At 27.1% G+C, this 26,798-nt stretch overlaps 2 protein-coding genes across 3 annotated transcripts in view; both read left to right on the forward strand.

Moving 5' to 3' along the window:
- The window catches only part of LOC132936204 (neuronal membrane glycoprotein M6-a-like), a 48,899-nt gene that overhangs the window by 20,755 nt on the left and 1,346 nt on the right, over window positions 1-26,798 (forward strand). Inside the window, exons 1-6 of one of the 2 annotated variants that reach the window (XM_061002896.1) lie at window positions 22,826-23,026; window positions 24,331-24,483; window positions 25,025-25,184; window positions 25,905-26,064; window positions 26,136-26,286; window positions 26,383-26,531. In XM_061002896.1, coding sequence (XP_060858879.1) covers window positions 24,342-24,483; window positions 25,025-25,184; window positions 25,905-26,064; window positions 26,136-26,286; window positions 26,383-26,531 — 762 coding nt within the window. In that variant the 5' untranslated portion in view covers window positions 22,826-23,026; window positions 24,331-24,341. Of the gene's footprint in view, window positions 1-22,825; window positions 23,027-24,330; window positions 24,484-25,024; window positions 25,185-25,904; window positions 26,065-26,135; window positions 26,287-26,382; window positions 26,532-26,798 lie in introns of those variants that run through there. The other variant, XM_061002895.1, reaches the window with a different exon arrangement.
- Window positions 7,493-10,464, forward strand: LOC132936092 (MAPK/MAK/MRK overlapping kinase-like). The gene is made up of 3 exons (XM_061002784.1): window positions 7,493-7,904; window positions 7,964-8,595; window positions 10,054-10,464. The coding sequence occupies exons 1-3, from the start codon at window positions 7,493-7,495 to the stop codon at window positions 10,462-10,464; spliced, it is 1,455 nt and encodes a 484-aa protein (XP_060858767.1).

Consider the following 26,798-nt stretch of genomic DNA (forward strand, 5'->3'; position numbering starts at 1 on the left):
AATAATCAATATTGTACCTAAAATTGTATAAAATATTAAATATTATGTACCTGCCTAACTTCAGTTTACAAAATACATTTGTAAAATAATCATTGTAAACAAAATATCATGCACTATGTAACTTGTAAACAAATATAATAATATGATATGCAATTAATTTGAAAGATTTTTACTACAAAAAACCTTTTCTTTTAGCAGTGAGGTGTAGCCAGTGCTGTGGTATTCTAAATACATAGGTATACATGTTTTGTAAATATTATGTATACAGTGTACCTATATGAAAAATAGTAATCGACCGTATGCAATCGTGTATTGTATAGACACTATCGTATATACAGAGTAATAATTATGAACACGAGCGTATTATATTCTAATATAAGTTATAAGGCAATCATAAAATAATATCGCCCTGTGTGCTATGTGTGCCCTGCGTAAAGCGCGATGTCTGTATAAAATATACCTACACAAATTAACACATGCAAGGGAGATCTGATGCATTCGTATACGTGATAGCACTTTTAATTAATTGTATTATGTATATAATATTATTAAAATAGTGTATGATTGCACTGTCTACTAGCCTATGACCATAATATACGGGCATACCCAGATATCAATTTATTATAATAATATTATATCTGGGACGGCGTTCTCTGTTCTTTGTAGTATAGACTATAGAGCCGGGCTATAGGCCAAAAGAGTCGAGTCACACGTGAATTTACAGAGCTTGATACTGCACCTTACTCGCTACTAAATTGTTTTTATTTGTACTTACTAAGTTCATTTTTGCTTTTGAACACTTACCATATTTTTATTAAATAACTATTAAATAATATTTCCAATTTGAAATTTATTCAACATCCTAATTTCATTTAACGACTGCAGCCGATTGGGGCTTGTTACATATGGACACATACTAGTTGCGGACGAATTATTTAGGTCAGGAATTATAACATAACAATTATTGCGGACACGAGTTTCGTTGTCATAATACTAATTGCGTACAGAGCTTTTTTCAATAAAAACCACGTTAGTTGTGGATGCAAATATGTCCCTTCACCACTTTTTCAGGACTTAGGATAAGCTACTAAAAAAATTGGTAGGTGGGGTTAAAAATATTTGTGTCTTGCAAAAGAGCAATCGTTATTTTTAAAATGTTGTTGAATTATTTATTGTTTTAATTTTGTGGAAAAAATTGTTTATAAAATATTTTTAGATTATCGTCATTATTTATCGTCATAGTTTTTATAGATCTTGTGGTAAAAATGTTTTTGAAACAGCCTGTTATATGATATTCTACTGATTTCACCACGTGAATATTGTTTGCTAATAAATGCCTCCTTTTTAATAGTTTTTTTTTGTTCGTTTTAAATTTCGTACAGCAGAACAATTCATTTTCGTATAGCTACTAGTCTGTACTTCATTTAAGGCAAGCGAGTATGGTTGTCGATAAACTGATTAAACATAGGCAGCGGTTTCAAAAGCACAATCGTAATCGTTAATATCAAACAATAATTTCCCAACGTCCACGACTGCTATATCAAAAATAATAATAGGAAATTTCTTATCTTATATTTGTGTCCGCAATTCGTATGTTACCTTTTTAGATTTCGTCCGCAACTCACATGGTTTTTGTCACTTTGTCCGCAATTCGGAAACACCGTTACATATAGATACGTACTACTTAAATATGTAGGTACTACTATGTGACTCAATGAGGTTTTAAGAACTGACCCGTCGTGTAATTATAAACGTACATCATTGTACATTAACTGTACAATTCATATAATCTAGTCTCACTATAAGTTAACAGTGCCAGGCTAATTTAATTTTGAAGGAGGGTCATCAACACGGGGTGTATACAGTGTAGGTACTGTCCAAAGCGTTGTAGGTTTTTAGTGAGTGCCACTTAAATGTTTAAGGTGTCTTCAAGTTTTTCAGATGAAGATTCCGGAGCTTAATTTTTTTTTTAGTGTTTTTGTACTATCATTGATTATGAATATAATATATTATTGATTATAATAACTAGTATTCATAATCAATGGTTCTAGTAAAAGAACAATTTTTTTTTATGTTTTGGGGATTTGTATGTGTTTAGGTAATAGCTATACCGTAACCTAACCGTGTGAGTATATATATTATGACACAGACTATACTACCTGCATGTTTGAAATTTAGCTCAACTAGTACTTTTTACAATTTGTAACCATAACTTCAAAATGTATACACCCTTCGACCACCACAATTCGCTTGTTATATTTACCTATTTTTAGCTAATTACAAACATATATGTAGTAAATAGCTCAAAAACAGTCAAAATATTTATCAAGTATAGGAATTAATAAAATAAACATATGATATAAATTGCAAGTGTCTACGGTTATTTGTTTTTAAAATAACTATTATAGTTGATCAACTATTAGGTAAGTAAATTATAATTACGTATTCTCACTTCCTATTTATTCATTATTTTTGTGTCTTAATATCACACACCTATATTATATAGCATAATATTAACAAATAACTATATAACTATATAAGTTAGAAACATTGGCGTAATTGTCGGGAGAGGGGGGATATGGGAATATACCCCCCCCCCAGAGCCTTTTTTAAAAAAAATATTTTTGTGAGCACTTGGCTATACAATATTTTTAGATTTTAAAATAAAAATGAATGGACAATTATTTATTATCACAGTTAAAACTGTTAAAAGATGTAACTGATAAAAACTTACAACTTACGACTTCTGATATAATTTTCAACTGCCTTAAACTTATCCTTCTTAACCTTCTTAGTATAAACACAGAATAAATTAAAACTGTTAATATTGTTAATTATAATTGTATTTGTTATGCCTAATTGATAATATACAACTTAAAGGATAGTAAAAATAGTTGTACAGATAGAACTGATCGTTTTGGACTTCTATTTAATCTGGAAAAACTATTATAAATAAGTACGTAATTGTTTTTTTTATATAGGTTTAGATCGTTTATTTAATTACCTGTAAATAGTTAAAATTTTTCCAATTTATATAAAAATCATGTAAAAGCGTGTAAAAATCTTAAAATAAAATTTAAAAATGCCTCAGAGGAAATAGCCTATGATTATAAAAACTGATATCCCACCCCAGAACCAATTCCTAATTACGCCACTGGTTAGAAACTAACAAAGTTTACGGAATATTTAACATATTATAATAAATAACGAAAAACCATAAAATATGTCACCAAATAAAAGAATCATGAATCGTGATGAATATAAAAATATGATCAACCTAGTCAAAAACCAACAAATATGCAAAAATATTAAATATTATATTGTTAATTTGAATTCTTTTTTTCTTTTTATTTGATTTATTTAAGCATATTTACAATCTATACAATTTGTACAATAAGTAAATCTGATAATATAGGTAATTAAAATGACTTGAATGTCTTGAGGGGGGGAAACCGTCCATCAACAGTACCTCCTATTTAATTTGATGGGTTCATATAATATGGAGACCATTAGGCAAGAGCGTCTCTTGGCCATTTTCTTTTTAACCTCCTCGGAGGATTGTTGGGGATGGTTATAGAGGACATGCGGGAAATTAGAGGGTTTTGGTTCGAGTGCAGTTTGGAGTGAAACTTTTTGTAACGACGAGTTGCTATTTCGTTGACTGTTGGGATTTTGAGATCTTTATGTAATGCGTCGTTGGTTATATACCATGGGGCTCCAGTTATTTGTCTAAGACATATAGACTGGAAAGCTTGTATGGATCTTATATTGGATGGTTTGGCTTGGCCCCAGATTTGGATACCATATGACCAGAGGGGGGTAATTATCGTCTTGTATATTAATATTTTGTTTTTTAAATTCATTGAATAAGACAATAATAGACGGAGGAGATGTAGACGTGTGTTTGATTGTTTTCTTTTCTGTTTTGTGTGTTGGGCCAAGGTAAGTCTTTTATCTAGATGAACTCCGAGGTATTTGGTTACATTTTGGACAGTAATTGGTGAATTATTGAGAAAAAGTTGTGGACATTCGTTTTTTTTCAGAGAAAAATTTATTTGAACTGATTTGTTTTCGTTTATTTTAATTTTCCATTTTTGAGTCCAATCGGAGATTAGATTTAAGTGGTATTGTATATCGTGGGTGGCTATGTTTGGGTCTTTATTTGATGCTAGTATAGCGGTATCGTCTGCATATGTCGCTAGAGTTGTATGGTTTGTTTTGAGCATATCTGATGTGTAGAAATTGTAGAGTATAGGTCACTTCCCTGTGGTAATTTGAATTCTTAAAAGTTAAAATAATGAAATAAATTTCTATCTTACATCACATTAGTCATTAATTATTTTCAGAAATATGATAAATGCATAAACATCCACTCCCTACGAATGACATTATTTTTGCTTTGTATTTTTTTTTTGTTTTTCACGGCACTTTTGAAACTACTGGAAAATATTTACTTTTGACCAATCAAAGTACCAACTAGATTCACTTTCCTAAAAGATAGGTACCGTTGAAGAAAATCTAAGCACTTTTAGTTTTTACTGTCCTAAAAGGTGATAACAGACACAAAAAAAAAAATAAAATATAAAACATAAATAAAAAAAACACACATCATTGTAAAATCAATACATTCATCTCTCCGCTCAGAATCTAGAATAAATAAATAATAGAAAAAAAGTGGGTGTCTTTCTGCTGTACAGTAGGTTACAAGTGAGTAACTGTAATGGATGGGGTTAAATTTGAATTAAATTATATAATATCATTGTAATAAGAATTTTGAGATGATTATTATTATTGTTATTTTTTGTTTGTAAACGGTTGCTATTAGTTTTATTTAGTTGTAATAATTATAATTATTATTATTAATGAGAAAAGCCTGTGTATTTCTATACAGAATGTATCTGTATTATATACATATTGTATATGTCGATCTGTATTTAAGTAAAAAAAATTTAAAACTTATTAATACCTATTTAAATTTGTTTATTTTAATTATTTTATTGATCTATTGTATAGCCAACCCCGTATAGTATCATAATGTCAATGACATTTACTTATATTTATTATATATTAATATTATTTTAATATTTACAATAGTGATTATATTGTATGCCATTTAGGTTATCATATAGTACCTACTTATTTACATTAATTTAGTTTAATTATTTTATCGGTTATCGTTATTCAAATTAAAACGTTATCCAAGTTTTGGGTTTATTGTTATTTAGAATTAAAACGTAATACATGTTTTGCGTTGATCATTATTTAAAATAGTGTTAATACCTGTTCAATTTAAAAATAATAACTAATGCGGGTAGATAATGGCCTAAATATGGAATGTAGTATAATCAATTCTTAGATTGTTTGCATGAAATAAATGTTTCTACGAAAACAATAAACCTTTTAAATAAATAGAATTTAAAATATTTTGTTTTGTGTTATTTTTCGTTCAATGATATTCTATAAATTACGTTTTGCGTTATGTTTTGTTTAATTATATATAATATATTTTGTTAATCGTTTTGTTTTGTTTTGTTTTTCGGATACCAAAAATGAATACATCATATTTTTTAAATAATACCACATTTAAGCACCAATACGTTTAGGTACAAATTATTTTCTATTTTATTTTTTAGAGTCTATTAGCGTTACCCAGGAGACACAATAAGGTTGGGTCATAATCGTTTTCCAAATTTTTTTTTTTTGGAGCTAATTTATAAATATTTTTTGTATTACATAATATTATATTGAATCATTGGGTCATTACGAAAATACTAAATCTATCTCAAAAAGGTATTTGATTTTATTTATTGCTATATCATATTTATTATAAAATTTTATTTTTTTTCCGATATAACGTGGACCGCAAAGTCATAAATATTTTCTAATATTGTTGTCAAGTTTAAATTCATTAATTTTTCAATTAAGTTTTCAATCCTCAGCTATAAAAGTTGAACATTTTACAAATTTTTAACTGCAAAATCATTTTAAAATTTAAAATTTGTTAAATGTAGTAAAAAATTGAACTTTAAATGCTTATAAAAATAATTGTGCCTATGTATTTTTAATATTTTTCAACTTCTATTGTAACAATATATCAGGAGCCTTGTGTTAGCTTTTTGGCCCAACAAATATAATTTTATTGATATTTATTGAAAACAGAAGACTAAAAAAATTGAAATTTGGAATTGTCCGTAAACTGATCTTAACAAGTGAAAATGTTTAAAACATTTTATGGTGTATAGAAAATGAAAATATAAACATTCTGTAAATTTTTCATGTAGGTATCTACAGTTATGAATAACAACAAAATAAGAAAATCGCTACTTGAGAAATCGAGTGAATAACCAATTTATAAAAATATATTATGAACTTCAACCGCTCATACAAATTTAACTTCTTTCTTGTAGACATTTTTGTTTGATAAAGGTAGACAAACTTATGAGAAATCTTGTATTACATTTTCAAATCTTCGATTTAAATATGAAATTTTTTATGAATTTCTAACTACAAATAATTTGCACATTTTTGTGATTTGTACGTGTTTTGTAAACATTTGAACTTTAAAGACTTATAAAAAAATTGTGACTGGATTTTTAATATTTTTCAAATATCATTGTAACAATATATAAAGAGTTATATTAAGATTTTTTGGTTACAGAATAACCTACTTTCGTGGAACGTTGTTGTAAGTTTTCAATCCTTAACTATAAATGTTGAAACTTTTATAAATTTTAACAATGACAAATAAACTAATTGATGATTTTTCTAACAGTAAACAAACCCAACTTATACATGTGTTTACTCAGTTTTTAATTTGAAAAAATGCATTGTTGTAACAATTCAAAAATTAAAATATATTGAAAGCAATTATTTTAAATTTTAAATTTACATTTTTGCGCCAAATGTATAGAAAAATGAGAAAATGGACTTATTTGATGTGTGGAATAATAATTGATATGATGAAATTAATATTACTTATGCTAATATTACAGAACAATAATATTATTATTGAAAGTTGAAACGACACTTTAGAGTTAAATCATACACTTACGTACAAACAGCACGTGGTCCGCGATCTAACGCCTATACCTGATAAATGTGCTGCTGCGAATCAGAATTTTTATTCCGGGCAACGGAAAAGTTAAGATAAATTTTGAACACCATAAAACTGAATATTAAATAACGAATTGAACAAAGTTTGAGTCATATAGAGTTGATACATTTAACGGGCAACCAAGTGCACGGGATCAGCTAGTAGGTATAATATAATATATCATACATTATAATACACATTTTTAAAATTAATATAAATACAAATTTCACATTTCTGGCATATACTATAAAGATATACATTAATGAAAATCGATTTCCAGTGTTTGTATGGAAACCAAAACGTTTTAATAATGTTTCTTAAAGTACCTAGTAATATTGTACGTATTTAATATAAACGCTTAACTATGGTTACATTACATTTTTAGCTTCATGCGACCTAATGACGTCACCTAATGTACCAATATCTAGTAGAGACGATTCAAATAATTTTTATTCTGAATTTGATCTAAAAAAAATAATTGGAGAAGGCACGTTTTCTGTTGTATGGTTATGTGTGCAACGAAGCAGCGGACAAGAATATGCGGCAAAAGTATTGAAAGAAAAATATGAATATGGCGCTGACGCAGTGGACGCTGACAAATGGAACGCTTTATCAGAAGTTAATGTATTAAACTCGGTGGCAAAACATCCGTTCTTAATTATGCTAAAAAGGGCATACCACGAAAAAGAAAACGGAGAAATTATTTTAGTAACAGAATTAATGAAAAAAACATTATACGATATTATAGAAAACGGAGAATGTCCACTATCAGAATATAGAATTAAAACTTATATGTATCAAATGTTGGAAGGTATAATTGTTGTAACAAACTATAATTATTATTATTATTCATTAGAACATTTTGTACAGGCTTAAGGTATTTGCACGAGAATGGCTTTATCCATAGGGATATCAAGTCAGAAAATATTTTTCTGAGATACAATTTATTAAAGATCGGTGATTTTGGAACCACATGTCATTCCATTTATGGCCATCAGTACATAGAATACGTGGCAACTAGATGGTACCGCTCACCTGAATGTTTGTTAACAAAAGGTTGGTACAATTCAAAAATGGATATTTGGGCAACGGGATGTGTACTTTATGAAATAGCTACCGGTCATCCGTTGTTCGATGGTCGAGACGAAAATGAACAAATTGAAAAGATTGACCGGGTATTAGGCTCTCCAGACCAAAGACTAACTAATAAATTTAAAAAATATAAATCTGATGTGTTCGTTGCACGATATGAAACTAATAAACGAAATGACAGAACCGCTGGAGTTGGACTGCATTCAGTGTACCAACCATACCGCCCGGAATATGATTTAATTATAGATATGATAGTTTATGATCCAACCAAGAGGTATTCGGCGAATCGATTACTACGAAAGTCATACTTTTCTGAGATGAAAGATACGGTGTATGGATATAAAATGAGAGATTTTGAAAAATTGCTGAGAAATAAACCAATAATTAACTTATCCGAGATAGAGCAAAAAGTAAGTTATAAAATACAAACAATTAACAAACAGACAGACAGTGTTTAATAGTATGTAGCCGAGTGAAAATATTTATGTAGGGACTTATTTTTTTTATTAGTGGATACAAGTACCTACCTAGTAAAAAAAAATTATTCATAGGCATATACTTGCATCTTGTTGAGTATATTTTATGTACAAATATGATAGTAAACAAATAATAATAATTCAACTGAACCGGCTACCGAAGTAATAATAACAAAATAAATATCAATATATATATAAAAATAGAGCGTGAAAAATGTCGTTACCTAATCAATCGAGAATAGCTTTTTTAACATGTTTGTGATTGCCAGGAGAAGGTTTTTACGAAAGAAAATTTTAGGAAAATCCACTGGAAAAGTAAAAACTTTGAATATCAAAAAATACAATAGTGGCGCCATCTGTCCAGAAAAAAAATTTACTAAATATGAAAAAATGTAGTTTCAGATTAAAATAATAATAGTGTATTATATATTGCTTGGTATGAGGTAACATACATTTTTTACGCTCCATTTTTATATATATAGATGAATTTTTTGTGTAGATTATATCTCTGGGAAGAAGATAGGCTAATTTAAAAAGGGTTAAATTTGGTTTTTTATTCATCGTATTTTTGTACGGTTAGGTTAGGATTTTGTATTAATTGATTATATTAATCCACCGTAGGCGGAGTTAAGTAAAAACTTGGTAACTTTGATACTCAACAGAGTTAAATCATGCTTGCGTACAAACACCACGGGGTCCACAGGTAGATTGCCTATACCTGATAATATACCTACTGCTGCAAACCAGTATCTTTATTCCGGGCAATACGGAAAAGTTAAGATAAGTTTTGAACACCATACACCGAATATTAAATAACGAATTGAACAAAGTTTGAGTCATACAGAGTTTGTACATTTAACGGGCATCTAAGTGCACGTGATCAGCTAGTATAATATAAACTATCCTATAGGCTGGCAAAACGTCCGTTCAGAATTGCTTTTCGTATACAATGATATTATATAATTTAATTCAAATTTAACATCATCCATTACATTGACCCACCCACCTGTAACCTACTGTACACCAGAGTCACACTCATCCGCTTTTTTAAATATATTTATTATCAAATATTTAAATTGTATTTAAAAATAAAACTCTTTATTCGTATTTATTAGGTACCTAACCTTCTTGAACTTTTATTTTCTGGTACCTAATACGTATAATATTATTTGGTGAATCGTAATTTTAAATGCCAATTGAACGTAAAATGATTATGTATTGTATAATTTACAGTATAGTACATTAGTACCTTATTTTAAAGCATATACCTACCTAAATAGTCGTTTCACAACATTAACTCCCTAGATCTTGTGTAAACTGTAAACAATTACTTATTTCAAATAATAAATAATTAATGATATTTGTTTAATATATTTATCTTCTACAATTTAGTCGAACACATCATTAAACAAGCAGTCTTCGATACTCAAAAAGCAAGGTCCTGGTGGAGATTTTACACTCAATTTGCAGACACTTTCGGTGGATGCTGAAACATTTGATAAATTATCTACAGACATAATTCAGAAAATTGATAAACCTAAATTGGATAAAAGGAAAATTAATTCAAATAAACAATTATGTTCAAAGACTAATATAAAAAAATCTATAATTATCCCAGAACCTGAAAATATACTCCATGGAAATCGAAAACAAAATACACGTAATATAATACGTTCAAAGGACAATACAAAAAATATTTCTTTGTCAAAACAAATGTTGACGGAATCAGTATCGCAGTTAAACAAAGGCTCAGTAATAAAAATTGTTAAAAATAAATGTGTCAACCGTCCTCCGTTTAAATGATAAAATTACACGATTTTTTTCAAAAGAAAATTTCTTGAAATCATATTTAATAGTTCTGGAATGACTGGCACAAATTCACTTTAGTTATCCAGAGTTTCTTTTGAATTTTTTTTTTCGAAACATATGCATTTAAACGATTTAAGAATTATATGGTGTAAATAAAATTTGCGGAAATCATTATTTTGGAATTTATATCCTTCCAAAGTTTGCGACTTTAAGTTTCTACGCACAACACTGCATTTTACTTGATATTATTTGATTTTACTTACTACTGATATTTGGTTTTCTTAAATTTAAATACCGTAAGATAAATTATAATACCTACTTATGTAGAATCATTATTAAAATTATTAAAACGATGTTAATAAAATAAATAAAAATAAATTTCACACACATTAAGATATTTTATAGGATTAACTGTATAATAGATCAATTAAATAATTAAACTAAATAAATGTAAATAAGTACTTTAACATGATAAACTAAATTGCATACAATAATTGTGGTATCACCCGTATTAGACAATACACGATAAACCAACTATACGCCTTACCCTCGTATTCTCTAGTTAATGACACTCTATAAAGTTAATTAGAATGGCACTGTTAACTCGTTGAGGTACGATGGTATGCGCTTGTCAATTCTTAGTTCGTTCCTATCTAGTTGAAATGACTCAAATATTACATATACCTTGGCACTATTCAGTTTAATAAAACTTCATTGACACATAGTACGTATATCCCGGCGCTGTTCCTATAAAAGGTAAGAACGTAAGAATGACTAAAATAATGTTTAACTCGGGTTTTCAGGTCAGAAACACTTTTATTGTGTTAAAACAAACATAAATAAAACACTTAGCAAATTCAGATCGCCTAGCGCCCTAGCCCGTACTACGATCGGCGTTTCACACGTACGTCGTACCTACGTCCTCGCCGAATCACTCAGCGACAACCAGGCCCGTGCCTGCGCGTACGGCGGTGTTATATAGAAAATATTATCGTCGCCTCAGCACATATTACTTTGCAGGGCTGACCTATGTCAATAATTTATAATTTGAAATATTCCCACCTATATTACATATATATTAAATAATATTATTTTGACGACTGTCTGCAATATATACGACACAATATTATCACTATTGTAATTATTAAAATAATATTAATATAATAAATATAAATAAATGTTATTCACATTATGATACTTTACGAGATTGGCTATGTAATAGATCAATATAATAATTAACCAAATAAAAAAAAAAATAAAAAAACACACATCATTGTAAAATCAATACATTCATTGCTCCGCTCAGAATCTAAAATTACTGTAAAATCAAAAAAAAAATGGTGGATAAGTGGATGTCGCTCTGTTGTACAGTAGGTTACAAGTGGGTCACTGTAATGGACGGTGTTAAATTTGAATTCAATGATATAATATCATTGTATTAGAAAAATGATTCTGAGCGAAAACAGTCAGTCAGCCTATGATATTATTGTGAATAAAGTAATTTATATATTTACTTATTTACGTGGAACCTTGTTTTAAATTTTTAATCCTTAGCTATAAAAGTTGAACATTTTATAAATTTTTAACTACAAAATAATTATTAAATTTTAAATTTGATAAATTTTGTAAAAATTTGAACTTTAAATGCTTATAAAAGATAATTGTGCCTATGTATTTTTAATATTTTTCAACTGGCATTGTAACAATATATCAGGAGTCTGCATTACATTTTCACGCTTTTTTACCCAACAAATAAAATTTTATTGATATTTATAGAAAAAAAAACTAAAAAAATTGAAAACTGACATCGTCCATAAACAGCTCAAAAAGAGTCAAAATATTTTCAAAATTGTATGGTGTATAGAAAATGAAAATATAAATATTTAGAAAAATTTTCATGTATCTACAGTTATTCTTTTTGGAATAACAACAAAATCGCAAAATCGTTACATGAGAAATCGAGTGAATATCAAATGTTGTAAGAATATGAATTTCAAACGCTCATAAAAATTTAATTCGACTTTCTTGTTGACATTTTTTTTTTTTGATAAAGGAAGACAAACTTATGGATAATCTTGTATTACATTTTCAAATCTTAGATTTAAAAAGAACAATTTTTACGAATTCTCAACTCAAAATAATTTGCTAATTTTCGTGATTTTTCCGTATTTTGTCAAGATTTGAACTTTAAATGCTTATAAATAAAAACTGTGACTAAGGATTTTTAATATTTTTCAAATATCATAGTAAAAATATAGTAGGAGCCTTGTATTAAATTTTCCAGCTTTTTTACCCAAAAAATAAAGTTTTATTGACATCCATAGAAAAAAATACTAATACAATTGGAAACTGAAAATGTTGCTAAACAGTTCAAAACAAAACAAAATATAGTGCCCTCCCCCACACCCAATGGCCTATGTGGCCGCGGGTTACCCAATAAAAAAAAAAAAATTTTTTTTTAATTTTATCGTGTATAGAAAATATAAATATAAACAACCAGTGAAAATTTCATGTATATAGGTACGTTCATTTTTTTAGAGTTATATCAAAAACCAAAATCGATGTCCTCGAAAACAGATTTTGCGTAAAAATTCCCGTTTTTCCTTAATTTTTCTTTTGTTTTTCACGGCGCTTTTAAAAATTACTGGTAAATTTTTACTTTTGACCTTCTGAATGCACCAACTAGATTCACTTTCCCATCAAACAAGATACTATATTGAAGAAATTCGAAGCAGTTTTACTGCCCCAAACCGTGATGACAGACACAAAAAAAATTAAAAAAATAAAAAACACACATCATTGTAAAATTAATACATTCAACGCTCCGCTCAGAATATAACATCGATTTTTATTACTTTTAGATTCTGAGCGGAACGAGGAATATAATGGTTTTACAATGATGTTTATTTCTTTTTCTTTTTTAATCTGTAAACATTTTTCTCCCTCCAAACTTGCTCAAAAGTATCAAGTATAGCATCTTTTCTGAAAGGCAATGTTCTTGAGCTGCAGGTACTTTATAGAGGTCATTTTTGGTTTTTCGAAACGCTACTCGAAATAAAAGCGGTTAAAGGAGAAAAAAATATTCACGATTTTATAATATTAAATAATTACGGACGACGTTTTCTACCAGAAATATTGCTTCAAATGAAAAATGATAAGAGATATTTTTTGTTGTATTTTTGATTTTGTTCCTTACGGTTTAAAGTTCGGAAAATTTTAGCAATTTTTGAGCTATTTATAGACATTTTAATTTTGGGAGTTTTTTTTATTGTAATTTGGTTTAAAACATTCGTAAAACTTGAAATTTGGGTTGTTTACTTATATTAGCCTTACCTAGACATGGTCAAATTTTCAAAACATTTGAGCGACTTATGAGCTTTTTATTTTATTTTATATTTTTTTTCATTTTTATGATATTTCCTAATTATAAATTATAATTATAATTATATAAATTATCTATTTATATAAATCGTTCTTAAGCTGTTCTTAAAACCCTTTGTTTATCACCATAGAAACGAATAAAATTAAATAAAAATGATTCCCTCGTCCGCTCAGAATCGTTTTCTATCGAATGCAATCATTGCATTCAAATCGAATACAGTAAAATTACACTATCCTGTCCGATCCCCGAAGGGACGATGGACAAACATCCACCACCGAAATGCGCTGACCTACTTTTGTTGTAAATAATTATACTATTAATTCAACTTACAGGCTATAATAAATATAATAACAATATAAAAACTACACTAACAAACCGTCTTTGCTCAGAATCGTTTTTCGTCTACAATGATATGATATCATTGAATTCAAATGTAATACAATCCATTATACAGTGACTCACTTGTAACGTACTTTACAGCTGAGTGACATCCACTTACCCGCTTTTTAATTTTTTAATTTTGTGTCTGTCATCACCGCCGTTTTTGGGCAGTAACACTGCTTCAATATTGATCAACAGTATCTTTTTCGATGGGACAGTGTGTCTAGTTGGTGCATTCGGGAGGTCAACATTCAAAATTCCTTCTAGTTTTAAAAGCACCGGGGAAAACAACATAAAAATTAAGGGATAAAATCGGTTTTTGACAAAATCTATTTTGGTTTTTGGTGTAACTCTAAACAACTCTGGGACGGGATTCCACAGCCACAGGTGCTGAAATATAGTCCAAATTGTAGACGGGACGAGCTACAGTTAAGCTGTAGTTAAGTCAAAAATTATTTAAAATTTATGAAACTTAAAAATATATCTATGAGATTTATTTTAATTTATTATATTAGTATTATTATAATAATATTACAGTAGTGATTCTATTTTATGCATTTTAGTTTATCATATAATATACCTATTTAAATTTGTTTATTTTAATTATTTTATTGATCATAGCCAATACATAGCTAATTTACATAGCCAATCCCGTAAAGTATCATAATGTGAATGATATTTATTTATTTTTTATTATATTAATATTATTTTAATAATTACAATAGTGATTATATTGTATGCCATTTAGTTTATAATGTTAAAGTACTTACTTACATTTATTTAGTTTGATTATTTAATTGATCTATTATAGAGTTAATCCTGTAAAATATCTTAATGTGTGTGAAATTTATTTTTATCTATTATATTAACATCGTTTTAATAATTATAATAACGATTCTACATAAGTAGGTATTATAGTTTATCTTATGGTATTTAAATTTAAGAAAACCAAATATCATCTATATTAATTTTAAAGGTTAAGTAACAGTCACCAAACAATACAATTATTTTATAAAACTCATCACGAAATACAAAATGGGTTTAGTCAAACCTCAGTTCATATTATAGTTGACAGTTGTTCAATATTTTCAAGACTATCAACTGTTTTAAATTATTTCCATTTTTTGTAGGTTTGTTATTTTTCAACTCTCTTTTTATCTATAAAGACAACAATTGATTTTTGCACCATTTTCATAAAGGTAAAAAATATTGATTTTATTAAGAGGACGGCACACCGTTTTCTCATATACCAAATTTTCATTTGCCAATTTAAATAGTGTTCTGTTAATTTTGATATTTGAGTGCATCGACCTATTCATAATTCATTGAAAAATTAAAATATCGTAAGAAACCAACTAGAGAACACATATTATGATGTTATTTAAAAGTTTGACAATAGGTCAATTCACTCTTATATCAAAACTGACAGTGCCCTATCGAAACTATCGAACGAAAAATTGTTTTAGGTGTGTAAGATGGAAACCACACATGTGAGTCTGACGTCCACGTAAGGTGACATTTAATACGTTTTTTTGTTGGATATAATAATATAGTATGTATTTTTAAAAAATGTAATTTTTATTAAGATTTTATTTTAAATTTTTGCTTAGTATCATAAAAGTAGGTACCTATATCGTTTATACGTTTTCGAGTAGATATTTAAGCTCTATTTTAATGTTTAATGCTATTGTAGGTAATAATATTTAATGGTAAAATAAAATTAAAAACTGAAATTTATTTTTTAAATACATTTTTTGTCATTTTTTACTTGATGTAAAAACTATAACATTAATAGAACTCAAAGGTCAGGTTTTATCAAAATTTGAACTTTAAATTCTTATGAAAATAATCTTGTCTATGGATTTTTAATATTTTAAAATTAAAAAAATTAAATTAAATTAATAAAATAATCAAGTTACCTACTTACTATACTTGTCACTAAAATAAAATTATAATGACATTTATTTATTCTTCAATCAATAAAGTTAAATAAAAAATAATGGATGTATTAAATTTAAAAAAGTCAAATTAAATTTGTATGAGTGGTTGAAGTTCATATATTCTTATAAATTGGTTATTCACTCGATTTCTCAAGTAGCGATTTTCTTATTTTGTTGTTATTCATAACTGTAGATAGATGAAAAATGTACAGAATGTTTATATTCTCATTTTTTACTCACCATAAAATGTTTTAATTTTTTTACTCACTTGTTTTGATCAGTTTACGGACAATTCCAAATTTCAAATTTTTTAGTTTTCTGTTTTCAATAAATATCAATAAAATTATATTTGTTGGGCCAAAAAGTTAATACTAGACTCTAAAAAATAAAATAGAAAATAATGTGTACCTAAACGTATTGGTGCTTAAATGTGGTATTATTTTAAAAATATGATGTATTCATTTTTGATATCTGAAAAAATGGGTACTTAAACGATTTACTTGTGTCTCCTATCGTTCTGCCAATTTCAATATAAAAATATATTTTTGAACGTGTTTCGGCATTTATTTTTACAAATAATCAGTAGGTATACAACTGTTGAAAAATTGCCATAGAGGTGCTCTTTATAATTGGTATCGTATCATATTGACAATATTAATGTTATAACAGAGCTTGCAAACGTTATAATAACGTTATACAGTGGCGTAATGTTAAGAAAATTTATAAATTATTTTAAGGGGATTGGAAGCAGCGTATATATTTCACGTTTTAGACTAAAAGCCTGACAAGATTACGCATACTTAAAATAATCTGATTTCAATTCTGTAAAAAGATTTGATTTGATCGACCTTTTTTCTAGGTTATTGTGGAAATCAATTTTTGATATTTTGTTAAAAACGGTTCTTAAATTTTAGTTTAGTTATTAAATTTGTTTTCAATTTTTTGATTTACTTTAGAGTCTTTTTCAAGAAAGTTAAACAGTTATTCTAAAATTGACTTCCACAATAACCTAGAAAAAAGGTCAATCAACTCAAATGTTTTTACAGAATCCTAATCCGATAATTTTGAGTTGACGTATTTTTGTCAGGCTTTTAGGTCTAGATTGATTAAAATTAGTTTCTCGATTGAAATTTATAAACGTAATTATAACGGAAAGCGATAATCAAAAATAATTAAATACCGTAAAACAAAACATAACGATTAACAAAATATATTATATATCATTAAACAAAACATAACGCAAAACGTAATTTATAGAATATCATTGAACGAAAAATAACGCAAAACGAAATATTTTAAATTCTATTTATTTAAAAGGTTTATTGTTTTCGTAGAAACATTTATTTCATGCAAATAATCTAAGAATTGATTATACTATATTCCGTATCCGGGCCATTATATACCCGCATTAGTTATTATTTTTAAATTGAATTGGTATTACTATTTTAAATAACGATAAACGCAAAACTTGGATAACGTTTTAATTCTGAATAACAATAATCGATAAAATAATTGTACTAAATAAACTACATATATGTAAATAAGTAATATATGATAAACTAAATGGCATACAATATAATCACTATTGTAATTATTAAAATAATATTAATATATAATAAATATAAATAAATGTCATTATGATACTATACGGGATTGGGTATGTAATAGATCAATAAAATAATTAAAATAAACAAATTTAAATAAGTATTCAAAGTTTTAAAATATTTTTTATTTAAATACAGCTCGTCCCGTTAAAATATTGACCTAATTACGTGCACCGGTGGCATTGGAATAATGGAATCCCGTCCCGTTTCTGCAAAAATGTATATTTTTTCCTAATTTTTTTACCAAAAGATAGGGTATAATATACTTAAATTTTTGATATACGTTTCATAAGTTGTAATTCATTTTTGAATTACTTATAGCTCGTCCCGTCAAAATATTGACTTAATTACGTGCACCTGTGGTGGTGGAATCCCGTCCAGTTTCTGCAATAATTAATATTTTTCGCTGATTTTTATATTAATCGATGGAGTTGAGTCTACTTAAAATTTCAATATACGTTTATAAGTCTTAAATTATTTGGGACTTAACTGCAGATCGTCCTAATCGATACACCATAGCTGTGAAACTATGTTGCTATAACCTGTAATTCTGTACTGTTTTCACAAGAATACATATTTTTTGCTAATTGGTATATTTTTGATTAATCCATGTATTTAATTTATATAATTAAATAGGTAATATATTTAATAATATAGGTAATAGTTTTATATTTAAATATATTAAATATAATATTAGTCGTAATTAGAAAGTATTTTTCTTGTTATCACATGTGGAATTGAATCGGTCCCGTCCCGGGTTTTAGTATTACCCAGCCGCGTATTTTATGCGCTATTGAAATTTGTAACTGGGTTCACGACAATATAATATTACGCTGTGCCGTCTTTAGCCACTGTACGCCGTCATAATTTATTACCTACATAATAAATGTAAACTAAACTACTAAAGTCTCCTCAGAATATTTACTCACGAGCCGCTATTTAAAAACAACTGCGTGTCTACGGATACAGCTGCATAAGTAGACGGATGCACATGTACCTAACCGTGGGTAGGTAAACACTAATTTAGATTTTAGGGGCATCGGCACGACCGTCCCGACCCGCGACCGTGAGAGCGAGAACACTTATTGCTGCAAGGGACAAGAGAAGTAGAGAGGAGTCCTGTCGCTTGTATATATGAGAATACCGACAGCCCATAGCCAGATGTGATTTTACAAAGCTATAGTGCGAGACTGCGAGCACGTTTACGCCAGATGATTTTCTAATAATTTAATATATAAATTTACATGGACAGAATATAATATTTTGGACTTCGATGTATGATATTGTATCATGTATTTCTAGAATCTAGATATTTAAAAATATTCGTTGATCCAAATTTACATTAACATTTACGATTTGAAATTTAACGTTACTTTATTGAAGCATTTTGAAATAAACAGTGAATAATTATTTGAGTAGGTACGTAATCATTTACAACTCCACCTCATCCTGTCAACGATATATGTAAGTACGCGGGAGAACGTTATACTAGTACGGATATCGGGCCATACAGTCTACACATTTAATTATGACAATCTTTTATTATGATATACATACTTACATACTTATATGTCACGTTTGTACCAACTTCTCAAAATGTTGTTATTTATATGATACATTAATGATAAATTATATTAATGTCTTTGTGTTACCTTCATGGAAAAAAAAATTACTATAATATTATAGTTAAACAAATTATAGTAAAAATAATTATTTAATAGGTAAAATAACTAAAATGATTTACTTATTATTACTATATAAATATAGTTATTAGTTATGGTTAGGTTTACTATATTTTATAGTTAATGCAGTTTTTAATGTTTGAATTAACTAAAAAATATAGTTAAAATAGCATATTTCAGTTCGAATAACTATAATGACTACAATATTTTAGTAAATCTGATTAATCTTATAGCTATCCCTATAGCAATTATAAAGTACAGTCAATCCTACTACCTATTTTTATAGTACAAACAACTGTTTTGTCTTTTCCGGCCCCAGCTAGAATATTATGACAAAGACAGCTAATTTATGTACCTATCAAACAAATATCTAAGATAAAAATGAATAGATCAATTTTGAAAAAAAAATAATGCAAATGAAGAATGGAGTATAATATATTTATAAACTATATCTAAGTTATATCTAAACGCTGTATTTAAACCACAACCTATAACTTACTGTTTTAGCTAATAACCGGCGCTTTTTTAAATAGCAGCCTCTGCCACAGTTCTATGCTGCTGAGCCTAATAACCTATGCTGTCACTATTTATAATTTATAGTCACTCCTATTATAGTCCCATGAATACCAAAGTTATTAATATGAATAAGACGTAATTGTTAACAAAATGTAATGAGCAAAAGATTTTTATAAAATACATTATTTTAAAAAGGCTAAATTTATTATTATTATTTGTTTAGAGTAGGTATAAACTGTAAATTATAAAAAGTGGGTTTATTTTGCTTCACACTAGGTGTCTAGAGAGTCACTGTAATGGATCTGTTCAATTCAATGGTATTATATCATTGTATGCGAAAAACGTTTCTGAGTGAAGACAGTTTGTCAGCCAATAATATTACCATTGAGTATAAATAATATACAGTATATACTGAATGATATTACTAAGTATCTTTTATAATATTATTGTGATTAAAGTAGTTTATTTTACTACTGCATAGTTGACTGCATATTTTACTGCATTAAGGTAGTTAGTACTACAGTAGGTTAAATTCATTTTGCCAAACGAATTGCATTTGAAAATGTCATATTACTCTTGTGTGTAGTGTGTATAGTATAATATAGTAGAGAGTACTTATACTCTAAAAGTTTCGAGTACCCATGAATAATATTTTTAAATTACATCAAAATAACTAAAATCGTTATTCACGATTTTAATATTTATTTGTAATTTCTTTTAAATTTGAACTTCAAATGTCTGTAATAATTCGCTTTTGATGAATTTTGTAAATATTCTAACTTCAGACTTAAATATTACTGTAGATTATTTACGATAATTTTTTTTTAATTTCCACAAATAACTTGAAGAACATCGTATTAAATTTACAAGTTTTATGACTGACCAACAATTTATTTATCGAATACAATTTTTAAAAAATAAACTTATAATAGCTAATCGATATTTTCTTATACCTATAATTAGTTCAAAAATAGTTAAAATATTTTTTGGTGTATAGGAAATGTCAATATAAACATTCCGTGACAATGTTTCCATCAAAAGCGTGCGCACAGTGGTAGCCCACTCAGCGAGACGTACCGAAATTTCTATACATAGTAATACATGATCTAAACATCACGATTTTTGATTTTATAAATCATGAAACATTAAATAGGTAGGTGAAAAATAACATTGATACTCAATGATAATAAATAATAATAAATTAAATGTCTTTAAAAATAAAATTGATAAAATTTATTTTTACCATTACACATTTCGAAATTGTGTTTATTTAAAATTTAAAACTGTGTTGACAATTAAAATATTTCTTATTTCAAAAAATATGTATTTGTTTTTTATCATATAAATGATTTGTGCCTTAAATAGTGGCTGATTATGAGTAGGTAAATTAAAGTATGTATAACATTTTAATTGTTTCTTCCATCAGAGTTCAGGTTTTTTAATATTTATTGACTTAGCCCACCTGCCACAAATGTCTGCGCAAGCCTATGATTGTCATTTCCTATTTATTCATTATTTTTGTGTCTTAATATCACACACCTATATTATATAGGTACCTAACATAATATTAACATATAAAATAGAAACTAAATAAGTATACGGAATACTTAACATACTATATTATTATAATATATATACATATGAAAAACCATAAAATATGTGCACCAAATAAAAGCATCATGATGAATATAAAAATATGATCAAGCAAGTAAAAATCCATCAAATATGCAAAAATATGCAATGGTATTATATTGTTAATTTGAATTCTTAAATTAAATGAAAACAATTTATATTTTACTCCACATAAATTATTTTCAAAAATATGATAAATGCATAAACATCCGCCTCCTATAGATGACATTAATTTTGCTTTGTATTTTTTTTTGTTTTTCACGGCGCTTTTGAAACTACTGGAAGATATTTACTTTTGACTACCCAAAGTACCAACTACTAACTAGATTCACTTTCCTACAAGATAGGTACTGTCGTACTGTTAAAGAAAATCTAAGCACTTTTAGTTTTTACTGTCCTAAAAGGTGATGACAGACACAAAAAAAAATAAAAAAATAAAATATAAAAAAAAGGTGGTTATGTGGATGTCGCTCTGCTGTACAGTAAGTTATAAGTGGGTCCCTGTAATGGATGGTGTTAAATTTGAATTCAATGAAATAATATCATTGTATAAGAAAAACGATTCTGAGCGAAAACGGTCAGTCAGCCTATAATATTACCAAGTATTATGATATTATTGTGAATAAAGTAATTTATATACAACCTATTTACGTGGAGCCTCGTTTTAAATTTTAATCCTTAGCTATAACATTTTAACATTTAACCTACAAAATAATTATTAAATTTTAAATTTGATTAATTTGATCAAAATTTGAACTTTAAATGCTTATAAAAAAAAACTTACTAATTAAAACTTATAATAGTACCTAATAAAATATATTGTTGTTATATTTAAAAAGGCTGTACATTTCGGGTGGGGGGGATTGCAGCCCACTAGGCCCACCACCTATATACGCCACTGCTATTACTACTTCACATGAGTGTTGTAAGTTTTTTTATGGGTGAGAAAAATTGCCACTATAAAAATACTGGGGGGAGGGGAGAAGGCTCTAAAAAAAAATGTGTACCCGGGGCAGCAAAATCCATAATACTCCACTGGCTAGGTCGTTTTGATGAAAAATTAATAAAGCAATCCGTCCTGCTAATCGAGAAACTCGGTTTCAGCACTAAATTTACCTCCAAGCCACCAACTTTCTCTTTTGATGATCACCGCCCACCGACCCAGCCCATGATTCGTTACTTTTTTTTTGTTCTAACAAAACGATACTTGATAACAGTAAAATGTAGTCAAATTAACAGATATAATTTGTTGTTGGTTTTATCAACATTATTGTTTATTTGATACTTACCTTTTGCGTCTCTTACACTCGTTCCATTTTTTAAGTTTAGTTATAATTATTAATTACATTCCAAATTGTTCCATATTCAACAATATAATCTTTGTTCAGTAGCAGTTATGATCAGTTTTGTTTAATTGACGTAAGTATAAAATACCTATAATACGATAATTTAGTTAGACGTGAATACGGAATAATAATATTCAATAGTTATTATAATTTATCTTTTTCTAATAAAATACCACTGTGAAAGTGAGATAGATTTTTTGTAATAGTCAATTGAGTAGCATAGTATATAACCGCAACTGTATAGGTTATGTGTACATTAATAATATTGTTCCTTAGTACATACTGTAATTTTTTTTATACATTACATACCTAATACATTTGTGTTTGGAATTATATGGAATAATATATATAATGGAAAACATTTGTGTACAAATATAAATATCTACTTATATTTTACATGTCAGTCAATAAGTATTCTAACCGGCCCTTTGTTAAAAATAACTGACCTACAACAATTCATTGAATTATGAATTAACTGTACAGACTTGACTGTATTCACCGGTATGTAATATGTTAGCTATAGACTTATAGGTAATACAAATATATATTAATATAATGTTACTGGAATTAGAAATATTAGTTACTTGAAGTAGAAACATAGTTCTTAGTTACTAATTCATAGTTATGAATTAGGTTTTTTGTAATTTTGTATATTCCATTTGTATTTTATATCAAAATAAAATACTTTTTAACCATTAAAATAAAATATTCAAATAAAAATTATGTCTATTGTCATACCTAACTGTTGTAATATAAATATTATCACTGAGATATGTATCTATCAGTGTTGAGAAAGTTCACTTTAAACTGAATTCGTTCACAAAGTTACTTAATTTTTTCAAAGGAACACTTTAATTTCGTTAAATTATTATATTCTAAAATAAAACGTCTAAGATATAATTTATTTAAAAAAATAGTTGTTTGTTACATAGATTATGTAATATTAAATATATTGGGTATTATATGATAATAACATAGGTATAAAAAAAAGAAATAGATAATATATTATAAAATAAAACACATTTAGGTAATTATTTATTTAAATAAAAGTCAAGTAAACATATTATAATTAATATAATATAAAAATATTTCTGTTCAGTAGTTAGGTACCTATAATATAGTTTATAATTTAAATTTTAAAATAAAGATTATGTCCTATTTCTGTAGTTATCAATCGACATAATAATTTTATTATTTATTCTATTATTATAAAAATAAAATGAATTTACAATATAAATTATATTATGTCTTATTATCCTATAGACACACATTTTAAAGAATTTTTCTCTGAAATATTACTGAATTAGGTAAAATTAAGCCCATATCAGGATTTAACGGTTTTTATTAACTAATTGTTGTTCTTTATGATTTTTTTAGCATTTCAAACTATGAATAAGTATAGTTTCCAAAGACCTGAAATGGAGATGCCTTTGCAAAGTTCCCATTATAACCCTTCTAGGGAAACTCTTGGACGCTATTCTGAATATTCGTTACATTCTAGTTACAAGATACGAGCTGGTGATGCAGCATGTAAGTGATTAAGTATTACATTTTATTTTTACAGGGTATTCAAATATATTTTCAGTACTTAGATGTGAAGGTGTACCTAAATCTTGTTTTTAAATTTCATATAAAAGCATAAGTTTTTATCCAAATTCTTAATATTTCAGAAATCTATAGTAGAATCATTGATTCATCATTAGATTTAAATAAATTTTTGTTTTAGGAAGTAGTTTTTAACTCATTCAATTCACTTTTTTGATAAAATTATTCAAACAATAATATAAGTATAATAATAATTATTATTTTTATTATGATATAAAACATTAATAATGTATTTGTTTATTTTTATTAATTTTCGTTGTTATTCATATTTTTATCTTGACATCAAATATTTGGATTTTAAAATTTTAGTTTCTATATTCTTCAGTTTTTTTTTTTCATATACTTAGATATTTAGTTATTACTTATTAATAAAATTATAACCCTGAATACCTCATAAATCTAATAACTGATGTGCTTTATTTTAATAATATTAACTGAAAATTATATTATATTTATATTTTTTTAGCTACCAATTCAGTGGCATGTACAACAAGAATACCATATGCTACTTTAATAGCTGCTCTTTTATGTTGTACTGGTATTGGAGTATTTTGTTGTACAATGTATCGTGGTGTAACCCTTAGTGCATTGATGTTGGATCAAGTGTTTCATCTCTATATTGGCTGGTACATTTTTTTTCAATTTTTTTTATTGGAACTTAAATAAAAAACAATGAAAAATGTGCATATTTAAATATATGCAATAAAAATCTTAAATACGCATTATAATATGCATTTATACTGTTTTATAAAAAATAAAAATAAATATATCTTTACAGAATGATTCTAAATATAAACAGGGATGTGTGAACGCTTTCCACAAAAACAGTAGATTTTTTAAAAATATGTGTTATTACTTATTATGTAAAAAAATCTTAAAATAGGGCCTGGTGTGGCTCGGTAGTTGGCCTCGGTCACTAAGTGTTCTGAGGTCGCTAGTTCCCGGGGAGACCACCCATGTTTGTAGTTACAAATCCTCGCTCTATATTCACGTGTTTCTCAACCAACCGTAACTCCCCCTTCCCCTACAGAATGCTAATGACCATAGTCGCCAATGCTTAAGATCAATAAAAAAAAAATCTTAAAATATACAAATTCACTTAAATTTGATAAAATAGGAAATTCACATTTTTAAATTTGAGCTGTATGAATTATGAAACTAATTGGTGTCAAATCAGATATTTGCAGCATCCTAAAAAATATACAACTGTTTAAAGTTTCAATCAATCCCTGTTCATAAATGTTTACTTATGCAGTGTTCAAAATTATATTTATAATTAATATAAATAAAATTTAACTATTAGTATTAATATAATATTTATGATTTTGGTATTTTATATTTTTAAGGCTTGAAACTGTAAAAACCGTTTTAGTTTTGATAGCTGCAGGAATGGGAGCTCTAACATTAATGATTATATTTGTTGGATTTCTGGCTACAGGAGCAACACGCCGTCGTATTTATAAGGCATGGAGAAATAGAGTTGGTGGTCGTATATCTTGTGCAGTTGTAAGTATTATGATGTGATAAAATATAATATTAGACGTTGTTTTAAATTTAACATTAAAATTTTTTTTTAGTTTATGGGTATTATTTACGTACTTCAATTTTTTTGGATTTTTGTATTTGGTTTACTAATAGTTTCGACATTTATATTGACCGTTTTTTGGAAAATGTGTGTAAGCACTCAAGTTCAAGATTATCATCAATGCATTGACTTAACACAATTTAGTAAGTATACAACTTCTATTAATACTTGAATGCTACATTTAATCAATAGTATGCTAAACTCTTGTAATGAATATAAAATAAAATATTGTGTTTTAGATTTCTTATTTCCACAATCTACTCGTATTGAATATTTAAAGATTTGTGAAATTCGAGAAATAAAATTCTTCTGCAGAGATTTTGTTGAAAAATCAGAATTTATGTTTATGATGGCAACTTTTGGAGTAATTTTGATATTAATAAGTCTGGTAAGAACTATTTTATTAAGCCTTATTAATTTCCTAAGAAATTAAGAGTTTTATAATGACTAATTTGAAGCATATTAAGAAAATTATGTGATTGAAAATCAATCTAACCTCAATAATATGGAGCCAGTTTTTTTTTGTATACTGAGCCCCATAACACTTAAGACATAACAGTTTTCAATGACAATTTTAAAAATTAACACACTACTCCATTTCATAGGAGAAGGACCTTGTTTTCCCTTTGATTGTGAGCATCTCCCACCATTTGTG

Source organism: Metopolophium dirhodum, chromosome 1, assembly GCF_019925205.1.
Source record: "Metopolophium dirhodum isolate CAU chromosome 1, ASM1992520v1, whole genome shotgun sequence".
Taxonomy (NCBI): Eukaryota; Metazoa; Arthropoda; class Insecta; order Hemiptera; family Aphididae; genus Metopolophium; species Metopolophium dirhodum.

Coding starts and splice junctions, on each gene's coding strand:
- LOC132936092 (XM_061002784.1), top strand. CDS start 7,493: ATGACGTCACCTAATGTACCAATATCTAGTAGAGACGATTCAAATAAT. Junction 7,905..7,963: donor TATGTATCAAATGTTGGAAG/GTATAATTGTTG, acceptor CATTTTGTACAG/GCTTAAGGTATTTGCACGAG. Junction 8,596..10,053: donor TATCCGAGATAGAGCAAAAA/GTAAGTTATAAA, acceptor TCTACAATTTAG/TCGAACACATCATTAAACAA.